Here is a 27835-nt window from a genome sequence, read left to right on the forward strand (position 1 = left end):
AAAGTATGTGCCTGATCTTGATAGCCCCGAAAAGGTGGTAGAGCTGAAAACACCTGATCCTGCCTCAAGTTTAAATCTGTTGCAAACTGTTCGAGAAACTAGAATTAAATTCTCCAGCATGAATAATTCTGACTCTGCCATCAATTAATACAAAGTTACTAAAGCTCCTGAAGGGTGGCTCCCCAAGGAGAGCTATTTTAAGAGAAGATCTCTGACAAGCAACTCCTTAGGCCACTGTAAAAACCACCTGTTCCAGTTCTTGCAGTAGAAGACAACCAACAGTACCACCACATCTTGGTGAAAATAAGGACACAAAGGTTTTAATCGATCACATTGAAAGGCACTATGCAGCAGATTCTGTTCAGCAAACCACCATCAACACCAAGATGCCTCTGGAGTTGATCAATACATGATCTTTAAATTCTAGAACAGCTACCCAAAGAAGAGCCCCGCCACGCTGAAATCTTCATCCCTGTGATCAATGAGGCTGCCATGTCTGCAGCTTTACACCAAGTGCAGGTTTTAACGAGCAAACCTGATGTTGTAATATCGACCATTATACCCTTTGGAACTCTGGTTTATTTTGAACTGCCAATTGAAGCCAAGTCAATTGAAATGATGGCCCGGGGAGGGAGACTGCATACACCTCTCTGCAAAAGAATATATTTCTGCCCTCCAGTTTTTTTCTTTTTTAAAGGGCAGAAGCACACTTTTTTCAATTTTACATAGGTTCCACAAGTCTTCAGTGAATCTGCTGTTAAAGATTCTAAAAAGGAAAAAATATATATCTTTTCAGCCACCATTGCTCTTGGGGCAGGATATTCCTACCCTGCCCCCAATGTTCTTTTTTTTACCTATATATATATACTCATTTAGAAGTGTGATACAGAAGTGCAATTATTTTACTGTTACCCTGTGAGATGTTGTTTGATACCATATATCACACAGGTCTCAGCTGGGTATACGGTTCTCTTCGGTTATTTTCATCACAGAAGTACAATTGTCACTGTACAATGTCATCATGAATTCACAAATGTTTACAAATAATACACACATTACAGCACACGTTTGCTTGACCTGGTTGCCAGGTGACGAGAGATGAGTAACAGTAGGAGGCAATGAGGAGGCGCGCTTCCAAGGAGAGGAGAAAGAGATGAAGGGAAGAGTTAAGAGAAGAGGAAGAAAGGAACACAGGGGGGAAAGGGGCAAGTTCATGGGATGGGTACCAGAGAGGGAAGACCTAAGGGAAGTCTTCCAATCATCAGCTGAGGCTGCGGCGTGGACATTTATGGCACTATTGAGGATGAGAGTGAGGTTTTTTGCAGCTGAGGCAATGGTCGCTGTGCCAATCAAAGATCAGGGATCGCCCTGCAGAAATTATGACCATATGAGAAGAAATGTTTCAGTCTCACCTTGCAAATTATAGATAAGTTTCTCATTGGAGGCTGTTTTATACATTTCTACGAATCATTCCTACTGGGTCGGGGTGTGGAGCGTAAGAGATAGAGGTGTGATACATAGCTTTGCCACCGTCAGTGCTGTGTTGAGAAATCTGTGTTCATAATGGGACAGAGAGGGGGAGCCTGGCGTATTGTGGCACATGATCCAGGGGTGTGGCATCAGGCTGGGGATTGCTATTGTCCCACTCAGTGGGGATCTTACCCTCTCCCAGAAGGTGCAGACATCAGGGCAGTCATGAAGTATATGCACTGTGTTGCAGTTTGTAAGTCCACAGCACCAGCAATGACCGTGATGTAGTAACCCTGCAGTTTTCAGTTTCGTCTGCATCCAGTGGTTTTCAGGTAGCATTTTAAAGAGGCACAATTTCATTCTATCTCCTCTTTGCTCCTCGTTTCAGATTGTTCAGCATCTCATCCCAGTTCTCCGCATAATATTCCAACTGAGGTGGTACTGCCACTGGCTTGCAACTGCACTACCTGTGATTGGGAGAACAGGTGCTAGACCAGGAGATTATGGTAGCCCAACGTCACTCCCTTGAATCATCTGCAGGTCTTGAGATATGGGAGCACCAGGGAGGATGGAATGACCAAAGGTTGGGTGCCTAGTTTACGTGTGAGACAGTGGAGTAGTTGTGTATATTTCCACTGCTGGTAGGGGTAGACTGAATTCCTCTCTGAGTGTCTGAAATGGCTTGAGTACACCAAAGCTATTATGTGATTCAGGGAGAGGATCCCTGCCTCATGCCAGAGCATTTTCCCTACAATTTAGATGCTGGTGTTGCACCATGTCGGCACGTTACTGTGGAGATTAACAGGAGCCTGTGGACTCATGCCCATGTTGTGGTCATGGCCTGGACTGTAGGATTTACTGGCCCAGGAGTGGAAGTATTGTGTTTATACAGTGAATGTGGCTCCATTCGGCTTTCCTTTATGCTGTTCCCTACATGCCTTAACATTTTCAGGAGAGGGGACCGGGACCCTGTAAGAAATGTGGGTACTGGTTGAGGGTGGTGGAAGCCCCACTTAAGCAACAACCACAATCCTTGTAAGTATGAACCACCAAAGTCACTAAAGTAACCTGTTTAGAAAAACAGAGCAAAAGTTAATAAATCAAATGATACTAGAACATCAAAAGTCTACTGAGTGGACTTTTGTTGTTTTAGTATCAATTTATAAATTTTGAATTTTAAATGTTTAAGTAAAAATAGCACATAAAAGCACAAAGTGCCAATTCTGGGTACCTGATTGCGCTGAACCGGAAAAAGTCACAAGTTCAGGCTGACCACGATGGAGTGCAGGCCGGGCAAAGGACCAAGTTTGGCCCTCAGAGTTGTACCTTATATCCTAGTTGCAAGATCTGCGTGGTGTTGGTTTGCTAGGCTTTGCAACGGTTTGATGAGGCTTTCAGCTGTATCGCATGGATTTATCGCTCTGTGTCAGTGGTGATGAAGCTTTCAGCTGTGCAGGGAGGCTTTGTAACACTAGGCATTGATTTCAAAGAAAATGGTAGCTAATACAGCAAGACTTTGCGTCACTCTGCATAGGTTGCATTCCTTGCCGTTGGTTCTGATGAAGCTTTCAGTTGTGCAGTGAGGCTTTGTGTCACTTCACGACGATCCAAATATGCTTGTAGCTGTGCGGCGAGGCTTTGTACCTCTGCATCTCTTCTTGTCGTATTTAATGGAGCCTTCAGTTAGACAACCAGAAGTAAACTCTGATAACAGCCAAGAGTCCAGGACCTGGGCGATCGGGGACTCACTCCAGCTGAGGCCAGCAAGGCTCAGGCTGGTCCAGCTGCAGGTCCAAGAAGGCCCAGTTGCAGCACATCAGTTGAGGAATTGCGAGGAGGCCCCTGGGGCGTATTCTTTCCCCGTAGCTCAGAACATGAGGTCAACCAACTGACCCATAGAGTCACTCAGGTTACACAAATATTGGTACAGAAGCACACAAATTAATTAAGTCCCACAGTGATACAGCATCAAACGCCAACAGTCTAAAATGAATGTGATTCAAATTTGAGCAGTGGTTCCCAACCTGTGGTCCAGGGACCCCTGGGTTTCCACAAAGCCTCCGCATGGGGTCCGCGGCTGCTCAGAAAATTAAATAATATTAACAGATTAGGTCCCCAGCTTTCAGCAATGACGCAGTGGGGGGTCTCCAGATTCCAATAATGATTCAGCAGGGGTCCCTAGGTTGCAGTAATGATAAAGTGGGGGTCCGCAGAATTCAGAAGATTGGAAACCATTGATTTAGAGGCTACTATGCGGCACAAGGGGCTGGGCGAGGCCTAGAACAAATGGGTTGGCTTGCTTTATGCCTCCCCAATGGTGAGAGTTAAAACAGGGCGTCAGATCTCTGACAGGTATGGCATCCACCGTGGTACCAGACAGGGATGCCCACTTTCCCCCTTGCTGTTTGCCGTGGCAATGGAGCCTTTGGCAGAGTGGTTCCAGAGGGAGGGGCACGACAAGGGGATAAGTAAAGGAGGCGCAACTTATATTATATCGCTGTACGCAAGTGATCTGCTAATTTACCTGCGGGATGGGGAGCTGACTCTTCCTTGGGCTCTACGTACGCTGGAGGAGTTTGGCCGCTGTTCAAGACTACGCCTTAACAGAAGAAAGACGTGTGTATTCCCGGTGGTCGCACGGTCTAGCCTGTGTTAACTTTTGGCACACCATTAAGTTGCCCCTTATGGCAGGCATCTCCAGAGGCTTATGTACTTTTTTGTCAACCTGCCGGTGACGATCCTAGGAACTGATAAGGGATGGTGGGTGTCAAAGAGTCGCTCTAACTACTCTTCGCCTCCCCCAAGAAGCGGGTGGACTGGGGGTCTCAGAATTTGAACTTTATTACGTAGCAGCGAAGCTCCAATGGCTGGCACGCTGGCTTAATGATGGAGTGGGACCGCAGCGGACGGGCAGAGAAATGTTGATGACAAGAGTGCTTAGGTCAAAACTCAAAGCCCCCTGGTTGGGGGCTCTCCTGACTACGGACCTAGTGACCTGGCACAGGGCGCTTAGGCGAACAGGTACCCTGTCCCCAATCGCACAGGTGATCCCGTTGGTGGGACTTCCACACGGAGATCCTCCTCACTGTTTTACGCAGTGACACATGGAGCACTGGACTAGTGCAGGCTTGCAGACAGTGGATGACTGTTACACACAGGGCCGGCTGGAATCATTTGACAACTTTGCAGAGCGAGTGGGTCTCCCGGGGGGCAATTTCTGCAATACTCGCAGGCTTTAGTTGAATCCCTGAGGGATCTGTGGGGGGAAGGGTGTGATGGAGCCATGTTTACAATGGGTGGGGGGGTTCCCAATTGGTGACATGGCTGTAAAGGGTTCTGAATGGTATTGCGGGTGGGCCGTTGGACTCCCTTAGAGCCCACTGGGATGTTGACCTGGGCAGGGAACTGTTGATTGCTGAACGGGGTTGAATACTTGCAAATGCATCCGGGGTGTCAAGGAACGCAAGCCTTAAGTTTATCCAATTTAATTTCACACATAGTACGTACCTCACCCCCCACAGTATTCAAGCTATATATGGATGTGAACCCCGGGGTTGCCCTAGCTGTTCGACCCTAGATGCTGATTTTTACCACATGATTTGGGGATGCCAAACTTTTATGTCCTACTGGGACGCGGTCATCACACGACTCAACAGGACATTACATTGGACGCTGCCGGTTACCATGGAGATCTGCCTACTGTGCCTATCGGACAGACCAGCCACCAAAAAGTGGGGAACAGATTTGTGGACCTGGCCCTGGTACAGCCAAGGGTGGTGCTGACCTGGAAGGCCCCCAAGGGCCCCTGACTGCCCACATGAATATGTGATGTTACTTGTTGGGCTCGAGCTGAAGGACAGGCGCTACTGCGGGATGAGTCCAGGGGACTTAGACGCTGCCTCATAGCCAAAATATGTTCCGAAGTAGTGGATGAGTGGGAATCCCTAGATACAGTTGACACTTCATCTGAAGACAGTCACTAGGATCATTAAAAATGGCTTGTACCCAGGCTATGTTAGAGCACAGCATATTAAGCTCTGATTCTGCCCCGCAGGTTCCTATGGGAAGACATCATCCCTTATACCTGAGCAAGAGACCTGTAGTCTACATAAGCAGCTGAAGCGAAGCACTAAGCAATCAGCATACAGTCGTAGTCATCTGGCTGGAATCTCCCTCTAATGGACATGGGTCAAAGTAGTGTTTTTATAATAAAACAGCTGATGTTCTAAGAAAGGATCCCCACGTAAGAGTACCACTTTTGCCGGCAACCTATCTTACTGCAGCCTTGAGAAAAGCACAGAGTGAAAGAAATGTCTTGTTTAAGAACGCAGTGCTGGCCTAGGCAAAGAACAGCTAGATAGAGAAAATAAAACAAGACCGCAAATGTGGCTATTGTTAAAATAATAAAACAAAGCTGAATAAAATATGTCTAGGTTAAAGTGCATAGCGGCAGGCCTAGTTTGCTAAAATAAAGTGTATGAAGTTATAACCAAAATGGCTATGCAACACTATTAGTATTAAAAAGGAAAGTTTAGGCCTAAGAAAAGGTTTATTTTGCCAGGTGTTAAGGACAGGCTGCAGCTGCTGGACTGAAACATGTTTTTAAAAGTTACGGAGTGTTGCACGCCCACTAGTAGCATTTAATTTACAGGCCCTGAGTACAGGGAGTGCCACTTTTTTCACAAACGCAGTCAGGCTAACTTTGAGGCAATGTGTAAACTATTTATGATGCAGCATACAAACAGCAATAAAGTGAAAAAAACAACACAAAAAAACTGAATGCCAATTAAGACAAATTATGTACATTTTAATAAATTATTTGACACCAAAACAACAAAAATCCAATCAGTAGAACCCAAGACATACAACTTTAAAGAGTTAACTATAAATAGTTCTAAAAAGCAAAAAACGCCAACTGTGGTGATCTGGTGATGCTAGACAGGGACAAAGTCACAAGTTCAAGCCGATTATGATGGAGGGCAGGCTTGATTTAGGATCATATTAGCCCCACTGAGAATTGCACCTTATGTACTTGATGTGGGGGAGTAGCTGCACAGCAGTGGTTCTGAGTAGCAAGAGGCATTAAGTTGTGTTGCGCTGCATTAGTTCCAATGAGGAGCTGCGAGGCAAAGTCTGTGTCTAGTTGTGTTCTGCTGTGTCGGATCTGACGAGGAACTGTAAGGACTGCATTGGGTTGTGTCGCATTGTGTCACTTCAGAGGAGGAGGTTTGAGGGCTGCATTTGGTTGCACTGAGCTTTGGCAGTTCTGCTGGGACCACAGCTGGGTTGGCAGATCTCCTTTATCCCCACCTCCAAGGTGCTAGGACTGGGGCGGTACCACTTGGGTGGTGCAGACTCACAGCAAGAAGACACCAGGTGTAGGGGTCAAGGGTGTTGGAGCTGGTTGCAGCCCTGCAGCTCAGAACAGGAGGTCAGACAACTAATACTTGGAGCCACTCTGGTGGTTCTGGTGTCAAAGTGCATGTCTATTCCTTCTTCCCAAGGTAGTAGGGCAGCAGAGCCGTCCTTCTTAAAGGCAGAGCAATAAAGGAGCAGGGCAGTCCTTCTTGTAGCAGAGCGGTCCTCCTTCTCAGAATTCCACAGGTCCAGAAGCGACCAGAAGAGTGGGTCCAAGGGTCATATTTTTATACCTGGTGCCTCCTTTCAATGAGTAAACGTTTCTAGAGGTTCCTCTTTCGTTACCGTTTGAAATTCCCTGCCTCCCTTGTTCCAGCCTGTCTGCAGGCACAATAGGCTAGCATGAAGTTATTTCCTTGAAGGCAGGGCACAGCCTACTGACTTGCAAGTGGGACTGTGCCCAGCTCCATCCGCCCCCATCCTGCCTGAGATGGCCCATGCATGCACAATTAATCCCTCTACTGTGTGGCTGTCTGGGAGGAATATACAGAAGCCAACTACCAACTAGACCCAGTTGTGTGTTCTAGGAACAGGCTGCAGACAGCAAAAAATACATACAGAGAAATGCCAACTTTCTAAAAGAGGTATCAAACATGACTTCCCTAACTGCTCTCAATAAAAAGTTATCACTTATTGAATGTAATAAAGTAACCCAATGTTATCCTAGGCAGAGGTAGGCCTTGCATTAGTGAGATACAAATGTGTGAGTTTTTAAATACCAGGGCAAGTAAAAGTATATGTCCAACTTTTTAATTACAACGAACCATGCCCTGTGGGAATGGGTTGTTCCACTATTATTGTGATATCTCACAGGATTTGATGTTACTTAGAACGCATTCTATTAAAGTAATTCTCAGTGGGTTGTGGGGTGGTTGCAGTCCATTGGGTTTACTATCTTGGGTTGGCATATTGACAATGTCCTTGTGCCAGAGGGACTAGAAACCCCATTATCAGAATGTTTTTTGGAGCGAAATCCAGAAAACGCATGACCTGTCTCCTAGGCAAGCCACACTGCGTCTTGCCCACCGAAACCTGACATTTGCAACACTTGCTCAGCCAAAACTGGAACTAAATCTGAAGGCACCTGCTTATATTCTTGGCAAGTATTTTTGTAATTTGATTTATATTAGAGACAGTGTACAATAGACTATATATTTGGGTGTTCGTCTTCTCTTGGGGAGCTTATCTCAATAGTCAATGTGGCGTATTCCCTTGATGATATTGTGTGTTACTCATAGACTATTATTTTCGGCACTATACATGTCACACACTCAAACTAAAAGTGAGGTAGAATTTCATGAAATAGAATTTTCAATTGTTTGTTACAACAACTATTAGACAATTACAATTAGGAACAACAATAACGTTTTTCCAGTCATAGTTGAGTCCCTGCACGTTGTCAGATGGTATTTATTTATGTTACTGCCATTCATTCTTGATTTGTCTCACATGTGGACTTGGTAGTTATGGTGTTTGAGTACAGTACAGGTAGTATGGACACTAGTTAGGTCCTGACAAGATTATACACCATAGGCATAGTCCAACACAAAGCAGAGAATCTGGAGAAATGTAAAAGAGGGGCCATATTTCTATTTTTTACTGCACATTATCTGGAGCAAGAAGGATGTCAGCGGAAGAATCAACAACCTGGTCCCCCAATAAAAATAGGTCTGTACCAAGAAAACAACTGGGAGTTGCTAAGTCCATCCACGCTGGTTTTGCTCATGGCAATGGGTTGCATACGCATTCATGGTTATAATTCTAAAGAAAAAGAGGCTGGGGGTGGCCAGGCCTTTTGATCTGCTCTCATACCAGGACTGATCTCCTATTATGCTGGAGAGGGGTAGCTATAGACAAATAATAATAATATGAATCAATACATGTACGATGAACACATATTTTAATAGGATAATGCCACTATAATTCTCTGAGAAATTATTATTTTTCTCCTTTTCATGTCTGAGCCACACATCACTGAGAAGTATGTAATCTAGTTCATACACAATTAGGTATATCAATGTACTGAGTAATCAAATGAGTATATAATGTTTAAGTGTAGCTGTTGCATGGTTCTAGTAACACTTGGATATCAGCTCTTAAGTACATGTTTCAGAAATAGAAATAACTGCCATCTGGGGTCACAGAAATAAATCCGGACTGTTCTCCCACAAATTTAGAAACCACAACTTGAGAAAAATAGATGTACTAGATAGCAAACAAGCATACATCTTATGTACATTGTAACAGAAAAACATACATGTAGGGTGTACCATGTGATGTGAAAGAGATCATCTTCAAGAAGTGGTCTTGTAAATCATCATGACAAATGGTCATCATTGCTTGGTAGAAGTATAGCAGTCTGCAGCATTCACAAAATGGAATATTTTACTTTGTCTAGGTCATTCATAACCAGGCGTTGAAGAGTCTATGGAGCAGAAGATAAAACAGGATACAGCAGCGCAATAAAAAGCATGGTCACAAGTAACCTGCTTGAGTTTACACTTGGTGGGGTCATATGAAAAGCGGTAGGACTGCGGGAAGCATTTTGTGGCAGAATGCACTGTAAAAATGCTTAGAATGTTACATTTTCACAAATGCTACACTTGTACACGGTTCTTGCTACAAATGTATGCATTTAACGAGAGTTTAGTGCTTTGATGTACATTAAAGCAGCTGGAAGCTAACATGGAAGCACTAGATTGTAAAACAAACAAATAAATTAATAACGAAGGACATAAGTGGTAGGCTACAGTAGCCACTAGTCTCAATCAACCAACTCTGCTAGGAGTTGTGTTGGATAGGAAATGGCCTCTTTAGAAATAATATTTGACTGCTATTTTCTCAGTCAAAGCAATTTGAGCTGATGAATACCTGAGGAGTGAGTAAGTGAGTGAAATTAAAGTTAATATTTAGTTTCTAAAGCAGATGTAGCTGCCAGGACTGCCATCTCTTTGAAATCTAAAAGGTATTTCTTGCGAGGCTCACAGTTTAAATCTTTCAGACAACTAGTATTAAAAAACTCTGTCCAAATCCACGCCGCCCGTGTCCTAGCAAAAACAATTAATGCAAGCTAAAACCACCTTTCAAAGAAATGTTCTGGCTGCATGTCCTGCACTCCCTTTCAGGACCCCAACCAGTCCTGAGGTTGTTGACCTGGACCTGCCCCATGTATCTTTCACTACATCAGTCAGAACCTTGGAGACACAAAGAGGCCTGCAGACTATTCTAATGTGTCTTTAGGCACTTGCACATGGCCTTTGGTCCCAGTAATCCTGTGTAGCACATTATGCAAATTCTGGTGAACTTGTGCCAGATCAGCACCCACCTCATTTCTGGCTTCAGAATGTGGGATCCGGATTGGCATGAAAAAGCTTGCATGGGTCATGAAAATGAATGGGGTTGCTGAATGTCTGAGAGATGGCTCTGAGAATGCTCAATGGTCTTGTGGCTGAATGAGCTGCATAATCTCCCTATGTCCGGGGTTGTGCCTATTACTTTTATTCTGTATTTCTGGAGTTTATACGTATGTGCTTATCTTTTCTGCTCTCTCTGCCTCACCCTCCTTTCTCTCAAATGTACCTTCTACTTCACGGTGCTTTTCTACCCAACTCACCGTCTGCTTTCTCCAGCCTCACTCTCTTCTAACCTCATCCCACCTTTGTCTCTCTCTACCTCACTCACCTGGTCAACCTTCTCCCTGCTGTGGACTTTTCTTTCTCTTTCTCTTGCTCTCTCTTTCCGCCTCACCTTCATATTTCTCTCCCCTTACTCTCCTCTCTTTCTTCCTCACCTTCCTCTTTTTCTTCACCTTGCTATCTTATCACTGTGTCAACCTACTCTCTCCACCCTCACCTTTCTCTTTCCTGCTTACTCTTCTCTCTGCCTCCCCCTCCTGCCTTTCTGACTCACCCTTATTCTCTCCATCATACCATCCTCCCTTTCGCTTCCTCACTATCTTTTCTCTCCGTCTCTGCCTAACCTTCTCCTGTCTTTCACACCCATCACCCTCCCCCTTTCTCTATTTCACCTTCTCCTCTTTCATTTGACCCTCCTCTGTTGCCATCTTATAGTGGAATTTCTTCAAACCTCCCCGCCCCCGCCCCCAATCAGCCTCATGTTCCTGCTGCTACATATACAGCAAAGATTTTGTAAATGTAAAGGAAGCTTAAATTGCTACTGTTTAAGCAAGTGTCACTGTACTTGTGTGGGTGCATGTGTGTTTAACGGAACTTGCACTCCTGTTGGTCTATGCGTGCTCTTCACTGGCAGCTCTCAAAGGTTTGAACAATGGCTGCACCAAGGTCTTGATTAAAAAGAGCTTGCTCATGAGCACACACACGAGATACAAAGACCTATGGACCATGTGTATTTTTAAAAAATAGTAAGGAGCTGTGTAACTTTTTTAAGTTGCAGATAGCGCCTCCTGCTATACATTTACTCCAAGTAGGAGAGTGATAAAAGTTGCAAGAGCAAACAAAGTTGCTAACCTAAGCAGAACCAACTAAACATAAAATGTGGACAGTTTTTACTCATAGATGCCCAATGTGTCAAGTGTATATCTTCTGATATTGAAGCCCAGACTTCTCATTTGCTGGCTAGTTTCTCAATCAACATTTGGTTGTCAATTGCTTGAGTAAAATGTTCTCCTGCTCCATCATCTTTCTTACTCAGACTCCTGTTTCATCCACCTCTCACTCCACCTTAACCACTTTCTCTATTTATCTTACTTGTAATCCTCCTTTTCTCTAATTAACACTCTTCCTTTCTACTTACTCCTTTAATTATATTTCACCCAGCTCTTCCCATACCATTCTTCTGCCTTATCCTTCCGTTCCTATCCTCATGTTCCCTTCCCCTTCCAATCACTTTCCATTTCTCACCTCTGTACCCCATCACCAATTACTTAGGCCAAGATCCTAGAATTTCTGATTATGCATGTGTTTTGCTTCTATTTCAGACTGAAAGGAAACACGAATAAAAGGAATTCCAACAACGCAGAGCTATTAGTCTAAGTAATAAATTTATTAAAGCACTTTTTAAGGTTCGAATAGAGGAAACATTCAGGTCAAAAGCAGCAACATGAATACACTTAAAAAAATAATCATAGCAGTAGAATAATAATGATCATAGAAAAAAACAATGAAAATACACCACTTTAATCAAGGATTATATATCTTCATATACAGTGATTATATATTCATTCACAACGCAAAGGTAAAACTATAAATTAAAAATGCATCATCATGGGGCGAGGTAGGGACAGAATCTCTTTGGCAACTTCAAGCCGAGAGCCCAGATGACTGCAGAAAGAGAGAAATATGACCCGCAATGGGCACCTGCTAAAGCATCTCTCCCTTGGAATGAGTTCTGTCTCTAACCCCCGTCGTCAGATTTCCCTAATAAATACCTTAACACCAAGTTAGAGAGGAGAATTCTAGAAACTCCCCCCCTTCCACATTGTGAGTTGTTGTTTAAACGCTGGTTGAACCAGTCCGTGTTGAAAGAGCACGTTAGAGATTTGGCCACATCCCTAGGTGCGTTCCCAAGATAGAGCTGTTCCCTACCGTACCATAAACATTCTTCTGGTACATCCTTATCTTACCCTCTGTGACACTTGGGTTTTTAAGACGTCTGATGAAAGGACTCCAACAGACCCACATCTGCAAGTTAATCAACGGCTAATAACATTTAGTGGCCTAGGTGAATTATACACTCTGCGTTTCAAAATGCTCCAAAATATCACATTTATTTCAAGCTCAACAAGGTGTGTTGTTTATCCACACCAGGAACATCTAGCAGCTCAGAATGGTTATATTGATGGCAGCACATAAATGTTTCATTACACAGCTTGCTATCCCACTCTTGTGCCGGAAATGAAATACTGAGTAGCAGGTTTTGAACTTGTGAAGCCCCAGACTGTCGTACCATCTCAGCAGCAATGGTACTAACCCACGACATTACCATCAATTTAGGAGTTGAGGGGTTACAGCTGCAGATAATTTTTTGTTGCCCTATGTGGAGGTAAGTTTTTATCTTGATATTCTTCATCAATAGTGCTTGGTATGACATTATTGCATAATGAAATAAAATCCAATACAATCCAAAGTTTAATTCTTCAATAAAATAATTCTTTATTAGAATCATCAGCCTAGACAGCCAAGATGTGTTTTGAGGTGCGATCCTCTTCTTCTGGGTTGAGATTGAAAAACAGCAGGTGAACTCATGTAGCTAATACCAGGGACCAACCAGTTCACTGTTATATTTATAGAGAGTAACCTCACCTTCAGGTAGGGGAGGTCGGAAGAAATCCAGAGTACACATCTCTATTTCCTCAATCGCTTGAACGAGAAGGTGTTTATCATTGGATGAAATTAAATGTACATACACTGGCATCCCAAAGTGTTGTACTTGAACCTAGTTAATTTAATAGGAGGTAAGCCAGTTGCGAGCACCTCAGTAGATTGAGAGTCGGTGGGAGAGTGACAGCATGTACTGACTGTACGCATATTGTCACTTGGGATGGCAAGATCCTATCAGATTGTTTATACCATAAGGCGTCTCGTACGTACTATGTGATGGGGGCTTGCCATCACTTTTGTCGCCCCCTGCTGTTAAAATGAGCATGATAACAAGCAACAACCCCACTGACTTCACACCTGCCCCAGGTACTTGAAGTAGGCCAAAACATTAGTGTTCTTCATAAAGGTTAAACAATTAGGCTGAGAAAAGGAGGCTACAGGCACATATGTACCATTAATAAACCATTAAGAAAAAAAAACAAAAGATGGGTTTCAAATTGTAAATCGGCATTGGTCGGCCACAGGCCACCTGGTCCACCCTCTAGCACTGGATCTGACACACCTCTTCAGGATAAGTGATGGGTGCTGTAGGTAGTAAGCACCAAAAGCTCACTACTGTCATTTGGGCAATATAAGCACACAAGGAACACAAATCCATACCACCAGTAATGAATGCTACTGCACAGTAATGAATGCTACAATACAGATGGCAACAAACAGACAAAACTTCCAAAAGAACACAGCACAGGTACACAAACATAGTCACCCATCATTGCTCTTACAATAGTACTTTCCTCCACAACACCCTACGTTCTAACATCCGACAATACTCATTGGCCACAATTCCTTTCATACATCTAGTATGTCCCAGATATGCCATGTAGTCAGCTACGAAAGGGCCCAATAGCACTCCCCAAAAAGTAATACCAGACACACACATAGATGTGTTGAAGTTTTTTTTACATGTGGAAAATCCTTGTGACAAATTATTTGTGCGAATCTTTAATTTTTAGGTTGTTTATTGCCGTATTTTATGAAATGGCAATATTGTGCATTGAGCGACAAGCGAAGGTAGGTAAGAGTTGTCTTTAAAACATAATTTAGAGTGAGACCCCATTTTACTAAAAATGGATTTTGTTTTCTTGTTCACTCTGCTCCGGCTCATTCCCCTCCCAATCACAGACCCGCTGCAAATTTCTCTCCTCACAGTTTTTTTGTGGACACAGCAGTTGTGAGTGGGACATCAGTTAGACCACTGGCAAGAAAGCGTGTATTGTAAATGAAACTTTCTTAGTGTTACCAATGTTTCATTTTGAGGAACTTCCTTTTTTATCACATTTCTTTATTCAAATTTTCTAAAATATATAAACAATGGAAAACTGGCACAAATCAGTCCAATATTAGAGAAATAATATGTTAGTAAACAAAATATGTAATAAAAATAAAGAGTGTGAATAAGGCACCATAAAGTAAAAAGCAAGACTTAGTTCCATAATCAACATTTCAAACATTGCAAAATACATAATGTAATAAAATTAAGAGAAATATATTCATAAATTTACATATATTCAATCCAAGAATAACATTGGCCGTCCAAAAAGTAGAATATTACATTTAGCCAAACTAAAAGAGATAGAAAGCTATTGAAATGTTTAAGAGGACATAGGTGGTAATTCTGAAATAGCATGTAAAAGTGACATATGGTTTAATAATTAAATATTAATAAAGGAATGTGTATTCCTATAATTTTCAATCTGAAGCCAGAATGTTCAAATGTTAGGACATTTCCATAACATATAAACAATATTACAATCTGAAGTACTACACCACCAGCAAAGAGAGTCAGGACTTAGTGTAGTGGAATGTAACTTCGACGGGGACCAATGCCAAAGATGTAGTATTTTAAAATACTTGAATTTAAGGCCAGTGTCCTTTATTCCTTTGTTATAACTGTCAAGGATAGTAACCCATTCTTCATCTTCAAAATCTATATTCAAACGTGTGGGCCACCATGATTTTAAATTTTGTAAAGTTTCAATGGAAAATGAAGAATTAATAAGAAAGGCATAGAGACCAGAAATTATGCCCATGAAATACTTCCATGAATGCATATAATGTGCAATTGGAGAGCAAGATATTTTTTCAGTATTTTATTCCTTGCTATGAGTACATGCTGATTTAAGTTGGATATAATTATTATGAAGTGCTGAAAGTAAATCAAATTCCTGTTGTAAGCTAGAGAATGATCTGACAGAAACAGTAGATGTAAATATATCTGATATATTATGTATTTTATGTTTAATTCATAAAGGCCAGTTAAGTTCAGATCCCGTATAAAGGATGTCAGCATTATCCCATAACGGAGCTTTATAATAGAGACGAGAATGAGCGTTCATGATCTTAAGTGCTTTTTGCCATGCTAATTGTGATGAATAAATAATAGGATTAGTGGAGTTCGTAAATAGCACTCTTTTGATGTAATAAATCGCCAACTTCAAATCAGATCAAAGGATGATCGTTCCACTGGAACCCATAATGGTGTATTCCTGTCAGAGGGTAACGTGTTTATAGAATGAGCCTGTCGCTGTGCAATCCAGTAACTTCTAAATTAGGAAGCTCTAGGCCTCCTTTCTCTCATGTGGAATGTAATTTGGAACTGCTTATTCGAGGTCTGTCATTGCCCCATACAAAACGCAAAATCATGGATGACAGTGATTTAAAAGTAGTTCTTGGAATGGAAAGTGGAATCATACCAAAAACATAGCTACATTTGGGAGTTGTGTTCATTTTTATAATCTGTATCCTACCCCATATTAAGTTCAGATGTCTCCATCGCTGAAAATCTCTATTAGTTTGGTCAATTATAGGATTTCAATTATCCGCAATCATATCCGTAAGACCAGTGTTGAGGAACATCCCCAGATATTTACATTTTTAATGTAATCATTTAAAAAGGAAAACATCAATACTGGCTATAGAGGGTGCTAGCTGTAGGCTTCACACGCAGTCCAATTATTTTATAACCAGAACATTTTATAAAAGTATTTAATTGAGTAATTAAAGCTTTTGCAGAAGATTTAGGGTGAGAAAGGGTCAAAAGTATATAATCTGCGTAATAAAAAGCCTTGACTTCTCCAGCGGTAGTGTTGATTCACTTTATGTTAGCATTAGCTCTTATGGCAACAGCTAAAGTTTCCAAAGCTATAAAAAAAACAATGGAGAAAGGGAACAACCTTGTCTAGTGCCACGATGAATGTTAAAGTATGATGCTGTATCTCCACCACAAGACACGGATGAGGCGGGTAATACATACCACTTTGTTAATGTGAGAAAGTTTTTACCAAAATCCATCCTTTTCATTGTACGAAAAAAATATCCCCATTCTGCTATGTCAAATGCTTGTTCAGCTTCTAAAGAAAGAAAGACATTGTTCTCTTTGCCGTTCCATAACTGCCATAGTAAATGTGAAATAGCACGAAGAAAGTTTGTTGAGGATTGATCTTTGACAAATCCAATTTGAGAGGGATATATTAAGGAGGTAATTACTGAACCAAGACAATGCGCCAATATTTTAGCTAGAATCTATAACCAGAACATTCAAATCAGACGTTAGATGTCCTAGATGCAAAGCTTCATTAAATACAGGTACCACTAGCGGAACAATGTGTGTTTTAGTGATTTTATAAAATTCAAACTGAGGTCCATCTTCCCCTGCTGGTTTACCAGTCACTAATGAGTCAATCGCCCTTAATACCGCTTCAGTAGTAACTTTTCCTTCCAATTTTTATTTCTGTTCTAAGGGCAGGTTCAGCAGATTAAGTTTAGAGAAGAAGGCATGTTCTTCATTATTATCTGAACAGTTAATGGAAGTGTATAAAGTTTGGTAAAACAATTGAAATCTAGTAAGAATCTCAAAAGGGAGTGTAAGTAGAGTACCATCAGAATTTCTAATAGTGGGGACTGTCCTAGAACTTTCTTGTTGTTGTAATTGGTAAGATAATAATCTACCAGCTTTTCTCCCATGTTTGTAGTGACGTTGTTGAATGCAAAATAAAAAAAATTCTGCATAAGAAGAATAAAGAGGGTTAAGGTCGAGTTTTGCTGAGAGTAATTTTTGTAAAAGTATTGAACAATGAGTTTGGGAGCAAATAGAGGTAAGACGTGAGATTTTATTTTTACAGTGTAATTCTGGTAGCATTTGTACGTTTTTGGCAAAAGCAGTGTCCCTTATTATCATCTCTTCCAATATTGCCTTCCCAGCCCCCCAGAAGACATGAGCAGAAGAGACCAAGGGGCCAATTAAGCGTTCAGCAGATGGGAAGACCAGTCCACCGAACTTACGATGGGAAGGTTGCTGCCTTATTGGCAACCTCACCGTCGGCCCCATTCCGACTTCCCTCTGGGCTGAAACAAAGGTTTCTGCCTGTCAGCCCAGCAGGAATGTGGCAGCAGCATTGTTGCCAGCTCGTAATAGAGCCGACGGTAATGCTGCCACCCGCAGGGGGCACCAGCACCCTCGTAAGGCACAGCAGACAATGTGCCTTACGAGGGTGCTGGGCAGGAGGATCCCTACACTGCACTGCCCATACCCCCTGTAGCCCCCTGTACCTGATCTCCGCCAGCCTTTTCATGGTGGTGAAACTGCCATGAAAAGGCTGGCAGAAAACCAGCTTGTAAACAGCAAGAAGGCGCTGAGTTCAGCGCCGCCCTGCCTGATTCCAACCTGCACCGCCATCAGCCCATCAGGAACTTTGTTCAGGGTGGAGACAGTGGTCATTTGGCGGTCTGACCATCAAACTCTTAATTTGGCAACCAGACCGCCAAACCGGCGATGGTCATTACTGCCATCGCCATACTCATAATGAGGCCCCAAGTGTTCACTCTCCTTCAAAAACTGTTCTATATCAGAACATAATAATTGTTTCTCCTGCAAGTTTTAAATGAAGAAAGAATGAGTCTCCATGGAGATTTTGAAAGTCATAAGTCAATACTTATATCAATACGATCGTGCTCTGAAATACTACAAAGAAAAACTTGTGCATCAGTTATTAATTGTAAAACAGAAGAGGAAGTCTATAAATAATCAATTCTAGAGTGTATGGAGAGAGGACATGAAGTGAAAATACTCTCTCTTTCAGTTGGATGCAATAATCTCCATAGTTCTTTTAAGGAGTAATCACTAATAAAATCTTTTAACATTCACCTATCTTTACTATATTGTGCATCTGGTTTACCCAATCTATCAACAGGTGGGTCAAAAGTGATAATCCAGTCTCCTCCAATCAACACTAGTGTATTCTCAAAAACTGTTAATAATCTACTAAATTGAGATATGAAGGAAAATGTAGAATTTATGGGGGTATATATTGACCCCACTATTGGAAAAGTGTTACGAATTTGAAGTTTGACAAAACATTTACGGCCCTCACTGTCTTCCCATGTTTGTCATATTTTATGAGGTAGATGGTTATTAAAAAGAATAGCAACTCCACATTTCGTAGACAGTGTGTGTGTATTATCAGAGTTTGTGAAGGTAATACTTGCATGAATTACAAGACCTACTAAATCCTGTTTTAAGTTTTCGATTTCTAATGATGTGAGATGTGCCTCTTGCAATAAGGCTATATCAGGTTTGTTGTGACCAATATATGTCAATATCTTCTTTCGTTTAATGAAGTGTGTCAATCCATGCACATTTAGGGAAACAATTTCCAAAGGTTTTGATGTAATAGGATGTATGGGAGAGATTAATGAAGTACAAATGATTGATAGTGAAAAGGTTTAAATGTATGTATCTTGATATATGATAAAGTGGGTTTGAAATAATTTTGGAGCAATTCGAAGTGAATAAAAAAATGAATTTGGTGCAATGCTTAAACTATATTTGAAAGGAAATATTAAACTAGTGGTAAAAAAGTCCAACAATAATTGTTCAGACTAATTAGTATAGGCTTCAAACTTAGTAAACTTTCATGAGTTGAAATTGGGGTAGAGCGTATAGTGAGGCGTGAGAGGGAGGGGTACAAACAATACCAAAGTTCAGCATGTAAATTAGTACAAAAAACTTATATAACATTAAGGGGTACAGGGCAAATTATTTATATTCAAGTCTTATTCTTTAAAAAAACTTTTAGTGGAATAAGGTTGATAAATTTGTCAAATGTAAAAGGCACAAAATATGATAAACGATATATGTCAGAAAATAGAAGTAAGAAATAGGAAGCTAGAAGAAAAATAAAAAAAATATATCAAGAAAGAAGAAAGGAAGATTACAGAAGAAAATGAAAAGAACATTTTGATCTAATTAAATAAATTAATAACATAAAATAGAGAAAAAAAAGGATATCACAATGAAACAATCAGGTCTTTAATGGTGATCTCAACTTATCTCTTTCTTAAGAACCCTTCCAAGTTTTAAATTTACTGCCATATGACCATGTGCGAGATACAGTTTCCAAATCACCAAAATCTTGTAAGTCTGTCTAAGGAGCATTTATCGAGTTTTGAGTTACTGTACTCCCTTCCTGAGTCGTCTTCTACTAGATCATTCAAAAAAGATTCCAAGTCATGAGGATCAAAGTATTCCTTAGTTTGACCTTGATATGTTATGATCATAGTCACAAGTTCCAAAAGACCATACTAGTGTCTCCTTTCTTTAACCTGGGACGTAAAGCCAAAAACAGTTTTCTCTTAAGGTTGGTAGGAGCAGAAAAGTCAGCAACAATGATTTCCTGTGCTCCATCATGATTGTATGGACAATGTTTCCTTGATGCCATTATGATTTCAAGAGCCTGCTGATGATGAAGACAACAGGCCAGGATGTAACAAGGTTGAGAAGTGCAAGCAGAGTTTTTTGATCGTACATAGTGCTCACACTGAAATTCAAGTTGTGGGGAGGAGGAGAGCTTTTTCAAGTTAGGAATCAAATTAGTGTATCATATCATCTTTTTCCAGCAGTTCCGGAAGACCAATAATTTAGATATTATCCCTTCTACTAAGATCTTCCAACTCAATTGTCTTTTGCTGGCGATACCATATGCCATGACAGTGTTCGGGTAAATTTCAAGTTGAGATTCAACATCAGACAAATGGCCCTCTAATACTTGCATACTTGAGTGAAACTTAGCGACTTCACCTCTAAGAGGTTGTACTTCCTGAGTGTCTGCTGATACTGCATTGTTAACCAAAGATATTGAATTTTTTTATGTCTATAAGTTCTTTAAGAATAGTATCCGTTGCTGTTGCACAGATATCTTGTGGGGTTGCCATATTGAGAGGTCGGGCTGTATTAGATGGGGCTGATGTCAAAGCTTCACTATGTGACAGGTCCCTGATGTGCTTAAGTTTTGACGTAGATATGTGGCTGGTTTCATGTAAAACTCAGGTGTGTCTCACTTATATTGAGTACAAATCAGAATAATACTTCTTGACCTACAAATCACCATTCCATTAATCCACAGTTTTATAACAGCAGGTGATTGTGAACAATGAAAATATATCAAGTAGCAGCCAGTCAAGCAGAGGTGGAAAACATTTGTTGTTAGTCAAAAAAGACGAAAACTCCCAGTGATGCAGTTAATAATTTCACCAGTTTACAAGACTGAGTAAGATAACTTTCTGATGCTTTTTTTCCCCTCAAAACATTACACACCATTCCTTCGAGTGTGCAGTATATGATATATCAAGTATCAGCGAGGTTCATGTATGTTTATAAATCATAAGGGCCATTATTGAAAAAGTTTTTTCTGACAAGCTTTCCGTTAAGTGAAATCGATGTTTTTATTTCTTGAAAAATGAAAAATTTGCAGAGAGACTTCCCCATGGTGTCCGTTTAGCATGAAGTAAGGCCGATAAAAGAGATATGATTCCTCGCGCATGAGTCACATGTTTAAAGATTCAGTTTCAGTTAAATAGAGTCAATGAAGCAGAGCTCTGATGAGCCGTTTAAATGGTAGCGAATACGCACTGAAGCGGCTGGACGCCGTACCTGGAGGAGCAAATGTTGAGTAGAGTTGAAAATCTCCGATGACTTTCTTCGACAAGCATGGCGAAATCGGCCTTCTTGGGGGCGTGCTTTTTGTTCTGCCTGGGAGCGGGGTTGTTAGTTAGTACGGTCAGAATTCCAGGTGAAATAATGCGTGCTGAGAGAAAATAAAGTGATTCATACATGCCGGTTTTACTCCAATGGGTATATTTCACATTTTAAAGCGGCCAGGTGTGGTTTTATGGATGGATATTGACTATGGCCTTGTTCCCATCCACAGAGCCTCAAGGACGAGCCACCATTACTTTGTCATCCCCCTTTGAAGGACTTCCACTGGAAGTTCTGATTTAGGCCTGCTGAAGAGATTACTTTGAATGGGCATTTGTCTAGAAATATTTTGCATTGTATTACTGCATCTCTGGACTACCGAAGCTGAGGGAGTGAGGGGAAGATTTACCTTACCTTAAAAAATGGGTTAGTGTTAAAATAATATTTTGTGATGCTGTGTAGTCTGAAGTGAGCTAACCATGAGCATGCCATCTGAATTTGCAGTTGTACTAATTTTTTTATGTATACAATGTATATAACAACCTCTGGTTTCATAGCTCAGGGATGACGTCTCATTTTTTCTCCTGAAGCTATTTGATTTTGTTGAGCTTTTCCTTACACAGAAGGCTGTCTCAACTCTTTAGGAGTATGACGCTGAAACCTAGGGAATAGCTACTTTCTATAATTAATGTCCCCGATACTAATTTTCTATTTCTGTAACAGTGACTGTATGACATTTCTTACCATATTTTCCTGTAATCTATCATAAGATTTCCTGTAATTAGTCTTTAAAAAATAATTCTTATCTAGAACTCACTTATTGAGTGGCCCCAGTCACTATTTGATCATATTTATTATTATAGTAAATTAATGGGTACAATGAAGGAAGGCGGTACCTCTAGCTGGTAGATCAACTGCAAAGAAGGCACCAAGCTGCCAAGGTAAATATTGGCGTTCAGGGCACACACATGCATAATACACTCCATCTGTCAGGCAATAGGCTAGCCTACCGAACTACGAGGTGCTGTAGAAATTGGTGAAGCCATACAAATTAACCCTTTAACCTCAGAATAATAGAATGACAACTAAGAGAGAAAAGGGCCAGAACACAATACAAGTAACACAGCTTCAGAAGCAGAATCCAGTCTTTGATGATGTGAGAAATCAGGACAGGAGCGTCCCAGGACCAGCAAAAGTTACTTGGTCCCAATGATCACAAATGGGTCCTTTGCTTCTGGTGTGTTGAGGATCCTCAACTTCAGTCCCTTAAACTGGAAACCAAGTACCCCTTTACACACCTTTTTTGAACCATTTTATTAATTTTATTATGTGACATAACTATACACAGTACTTTACCAGCAGAAGGTAAATTAGTAATTACTAGCTTCCCAGTTTATGCTTTCTTTAAAGGTCTAGTATATTTCCTGTGTTTAGTTTTCCATAAAAAACAAAAACATATAAAGCTTGAATTTCAGTTTAACTGAGAGGGTTCCTTATATTTTCCTCTGGCATCAGAGGTAGTGTTTCTATCCTATGGGGAAAATTCTGCAGTGTATTTCTGAACACCGGTCCTGGAGGTCGGCACTAGGAAGAAAGCCTCCTTACAGGGTTTGCTAGTGTGCAGATCTAAACCATATGCAGAATCACTCTATTAGACCCCAACTGTCTCTTCACACTATTACAGTAACAAATTAACAAACGTCAATACTCAGAGTATTGTTAGGTAGCAGTATACATTTAGAGCGGTTTGTCATCATTTCCTTTCGTTGCTACAAATATAAGTAGCATCTCATCCCATAGGCAACAGGTCTCCTACAACCAACCCCTCTTTTATCCCCGATGGGGCACCATGCGCATGTAACTGGCCAATTTGATCGCAGTCTATTGCACTGGCATAAGTGTAGTCATAAGGCCTTTTTCATGACATCACCCTTTGCGCCATCAACGGTTCTAAATTCACAAACCTGGTGCAGACTTCCTTTCTCTTTGGACATGGAAGCAAGCCTGACAAGCAACTTCTCAGGTCATTTGAGCATCGCTTGCTTTGGTCTTCATGAGGTAGCATGAAATGCCTTCCCAGAACCCTGACACTTGAGTATTCCCAGGCCATAGTAAAGGCGCCAGCATTTGTTTGTGCACCTCGAGCAGTTAGATATAGCCGATTCATGCAATTTCCTAATTGTGCCAGGAGTCAATATGTTATGTGTAGGTAGATGAACAGAGTGCATTAAAATTAAGAGTTTCTAGTGTTGTGTAGCCATTTTAGTTATAGCTTCATACACGTTATTTTAGCAAACTAGGCCTGCCGCTATGCACTTTAACCTAGACATATTTTATTCAGCCTTGTTTTATTATTTTAACAATAGCCTCATTTGCGGTCTTGTTTTATTTTCTCTATCTAGTTGTACTTTGCCTAGGACAGCACTGCATTCTTAAACAAGACATTTCTTTCACTCTGTGTTTTTCTCAAGGCTGCAGTAACATAGGTTGCCGGCAAACGTGGTGACGCTTTGTCTCTAGTGTTCACAGAAACATACACACTGTTACGTAAGGATCCTTTCTTGGAACATCAGCTGTTTTATTATAAAAACTGTTCCATACACGTTAGAGGGAGATTCCAGCCAGATGACCACGACTGTATGCTGATTGCTGAATGCTTTGCTACAGCTGCTTATGTAGACTATAGGTCTCTTGCTCAGGTAGGCTGTGCTCTAACGTAGCTTAGGTAGGAACTATTTTAATGATTTTGGTGACAATCTGGTATCGTTATTTTTATGCTTTACTCTCCTTGTCACAATTTTAATCCTGCCATGCTTCATCACCCTAGTTATTGCGGTACATGCTTTATTATCTAAGATGCAGTTGCTTCATTAAAACCTTATTGAAACAAATACTACCCCTGATTGTCCTTGTATATGTGAGACTAATGTAACTGAGAGAAACGGATGCGATCTGAGTGACCACGATTTCCCTGAGGAGTCAACTGTGACATGCACTTGGCTGCCCAATCATCCCTACTCTTGGGTAGAGATGAGGCACTGCTAGTTAGCCGGAGCAAAACCCGGATTAGGCCAACAGGCGTCACCTGTAGTGGGTTCATACTCAGTCCCCCACAGTGCAAGTGATTCTGCCACCCAAATCCAGTAGTCTCATTAGAATAATGAGAGCCTATGCAACACTAGATACCTTTGCGGCGTAGCCAACAGTCCTCTTCTAGTCATTATCAACTAAATCAGAGATTTGTTTGGCTCTCAGATGCTCTATGTTTACCTTAGTGTTATTTAGAAGGGCTTAATTGAACCCGGATACCCATTTACTACCCATAACAATTGTAAACAGCTTGTGCACTACCTTTTGTTTTTGGTTCCACGCCCCTATGCTCCCATTCTTTCTGAAAAGTCTTTACCAATACCTAACCCCAGAGAAGGTGTCCTGGCAGAAGACCATTATTTTTTGAGTTCTGGCAAGGGTATCAGGTCATCTTATGTGTGACTATCAAAATTCTTCCTTCAGCGCATTCAATTACTTTCTGATTTCGAAACTATTTTGATTATTAGTGAAGTATCAGTGCCAAGGACAGGCCATATTGCACAGACTGCCAGGTACTTCATTGGCTCCTCCTTCAGGACATAAAGGCTGTCTGCAGCAGACATGAGTGTTTTGCATTGCGTTGGGCTTTATTACTGGCAATTCCGGAGTCACTCAAATGGGTCACATTCAGCAACTGGGCCTTTCATTGGATGTGGGTGGCTAAATAACAGAGTTTAGTCTCATGCATTCAGGCCACTCTCAGCCACCAAGTATCTAATTTTGTTCAAGGAGACTCTGTCTTTTACTGCCCCCAATTAATTTTACCAGTAATGAGTGCAGTCCTTAGCAGACCGTACTGGAAATGTGTAGAGGCAGATTAACTACATGGTGGAGCAGGCACAGCAGCATTACCATTTTGGGAAGTGCCACGTGTCCCAAGACTGACACAGGTCGCATCTTCAAAAAGTCCACACTTCTCCGAGCCAAAAGAATTGTCCCTAAACTTCCAGTCATTAAGAAATTTCTCAAATACTTTATTTGTATACCTCGGTATCTGAATGAGTGTGCTTCCAATCTAATACCTCTGTTTTGTAGACACATTTGTCAATCCATTTCATGTTGGGAATGCGCTGGTCCAATCCACTCAGTAGCCTGGACATCTGTTCAAATTCCTCTAGGACAAAGATAATTTCCACCAGTTTTGTGTTGCTTTCACCTAGGACAAGCAGTAGCTAATCTGTGAATAACAACAGTATGTATGCAGGTGTATACCTCTGCTCCTGCCCTCAACTTTCATGATACTAGCAAGAGATTACAGCATAAAGGGCAGAGAGCAGCCTTTGCGCATACCTCTGCCTACTGTATAGGTAGAGAAGATTATATAATCCGCCTTGACTTTGGCCTTGGATTTGTTTTAAAGTAGGAGATCTACTGAAGCTTATCTCAAAAAACCTAATGCGTCTTGGACTGCAAATGGATACTGCCGGCTGAATGTGTCAAGCATCTCCTGCCAGTATGAAGATGCCGTCAACCTTCCACTGGTCATCAGCTTGTCATCCAGGTGTTCAACACATCGGGCTGTCCTGTCCTCAAAGTACAGGTCAAAGGTGGTTGGGAGTGGTCAAGGGTGTATCTAAAACGGAACTAGAATCACCAGACTCAGTGGGCCATTCGGTTAGTGGTACATATGAAGAGGCCAATTGGTCTGTGTCTGGAGTATATACACGACCCAGGACCACTTCTGACCCATGGATTTGGTTAGTACAAATCAATCTTCTTTCTCAATTCTGATATCAAATGCAATAAACGTGACCCTCTGATGCACCCATATTAATGCACCTTGGGTGTATGATGAGTATTTAGTAGCTTAGTAATACCCCTGCCACCTCCCCTGCAGTTTAATCATTTTGAGGCTAGAGATGTGTTTCTTGTATTAACGGTATATGAGTAGGAATGTATTTTGAAACATGCCAATACCCCTAACATTCTAGTCAAGGAACATATAACTGCATTGTTTCTTCATTGGGAAGATGTAAGCTATGGTCATCTACCAGCCTGTTTGTGCTGTCCCAAACGCTTCCCACTTGTTGCAGCCCTAAAGTGTACAAGGTCCTTATCCTAGTCATGCACTGAGTCATTCCCACAGGCACATCACTGATAAAAGACTTTCAAATCTCTATAACCAACTCCTGATCCCAAGACAGGTCAGCTGCTCTCTTTCCATGCAAACATAAGGACATCATTAGACTTCCCTTTGTCAGGGGTCATCCTCTGCAGTACAGGGAAGTAGTTAGGACAGTGCCCCATAAGTCTGCTATTTCTGGAGTCAATGCTGGTAAGTCAGGCCTCTCTTGTATACACTTCTCAGTGTCTGAATATGAGATAGAAAGGTCCTTTGAGATTGTTTTCTATTGCTGGGGGATTGGTTTGACCAGTGTGCAAACTCTGCCACTACTGCAGCACCCGTCTCCGCTCATCTGGTTGTGTGAAGGTTATTTAGTGCTGCGTAGTGTAGATTGCCTCCTTTTTACTTTGTTTCAGTAGCTGAATGTCCTACCCAGTGGAGTCTCATCCTTTCTCCCCAGGAAGAAGTCCAACCAATCCCATTCTCATTAGAGGTCAGTGAAGTCTTCTTCCCATCTGTCATCACTTTTATCCTGGCTGCCTTTACTTTCACACACTATCCAGACAGCTCCACTTGGCCAGACTCCTACTTGCACACATCCCACAAATTCCCAACACCAAATTTGGTGGGCAGGCATTTTCATACATCACTCCTAAAGCATTGAACGACCTGCCACTATACATCAGAGCCTTCTTGATTCTTGAGTTTCGCAAGATGCTGAAGACCTAGCTCTTCAAACAGCTCTCTGTCCCCCCAGGCCTAGTTATCACACCTGCTCAGCACAAGGATACATCAGGATACACTTTCAGTTGAAAGCACACTGTGCAAATCCTCATAACAGAATAGAAAAGAAGAGTGATGTTGCTGTACCTGAGCAGTGTAGTCTGGGAAGATCAGCACTGTGATGCTCACCAGTGTCTACTTCCCTTTAGTACAGGACATTTGGAGTATGAGAAAGAGGATATTTCGTCTTGGATCGCTGACTGAATTATAAGCCTTAGTAGGGTAATTTAATCTGTATTCTATTAGGGACAGTACTACTGGTGTGCAGATACCTGGCTGAGTTAGACAAGCAGCCCCACTCATGAGCATATGAATAAAAATCCTGTTGCTCGCAATCTGCTCAGTGCCACCAGCTTTACACAGCATGCGACCTTACACTGAAAGGTAAGCACAGTACAGTAGTAAAATATCATTGCGTTCTTTGAAGAAATTTTGTTAAAGCACACTATTGAATGTTATTTGTCAAAAACTTTTGATTCACGAAAATGGCTGTTTTTCAAACATGTCCACAGTCCTTTACAAAGAGGTCATACTTTGTTGAATAAAAACATAGTAGAAAACAAAACCATTCCTTACCAACATGCTAAAGTTGTGAAAATAAAGCCTCCGACGCCAAAATCACAGGATCGTCTGACTCGGCCTGGAAAACAGAATTCAAAGCAATTGGAATTACATGTC

General features: G+C 41.4%; 1 protein-coding gene across 1 annotated transcript in view; it reads right to left on the reverse strand.

Moving 5' to 3' along the window:
• COX20 (cytochrome c oxidase assembly factor COX20) overlaps positions 1–27835 on the reverse strand; it is a 131295-nt gene that overhangs the window by 23953 nt on the left and 79507 nt on the right. Inside the window, exon 3 of the mRNA XM_069234452.1 lies at positions 27734–27797. Coding sequence (XP_069090553.1) covers positions 27734–27797 — 64 coding nt within the window. The remainder of the gene's footprint in view (positions 1–27733; positions 27798–27835) is intronic.

Source organism: Pleurodeles waltl, chromosome 5 (genome assembly GCF_031143425.1).
Source record: "Pleurodeles waltl isolate 20211129_DDA chromosome 5, aPleWal1.hap1.20221129, whole genome shotgun sequence".
NCBI classification, from domain to species: Eukaryota; Metazoa; Chordata; class Amphibia; order Caudata; family Salamandridae; genus Pleurodeles; species Pleurodeles waltl.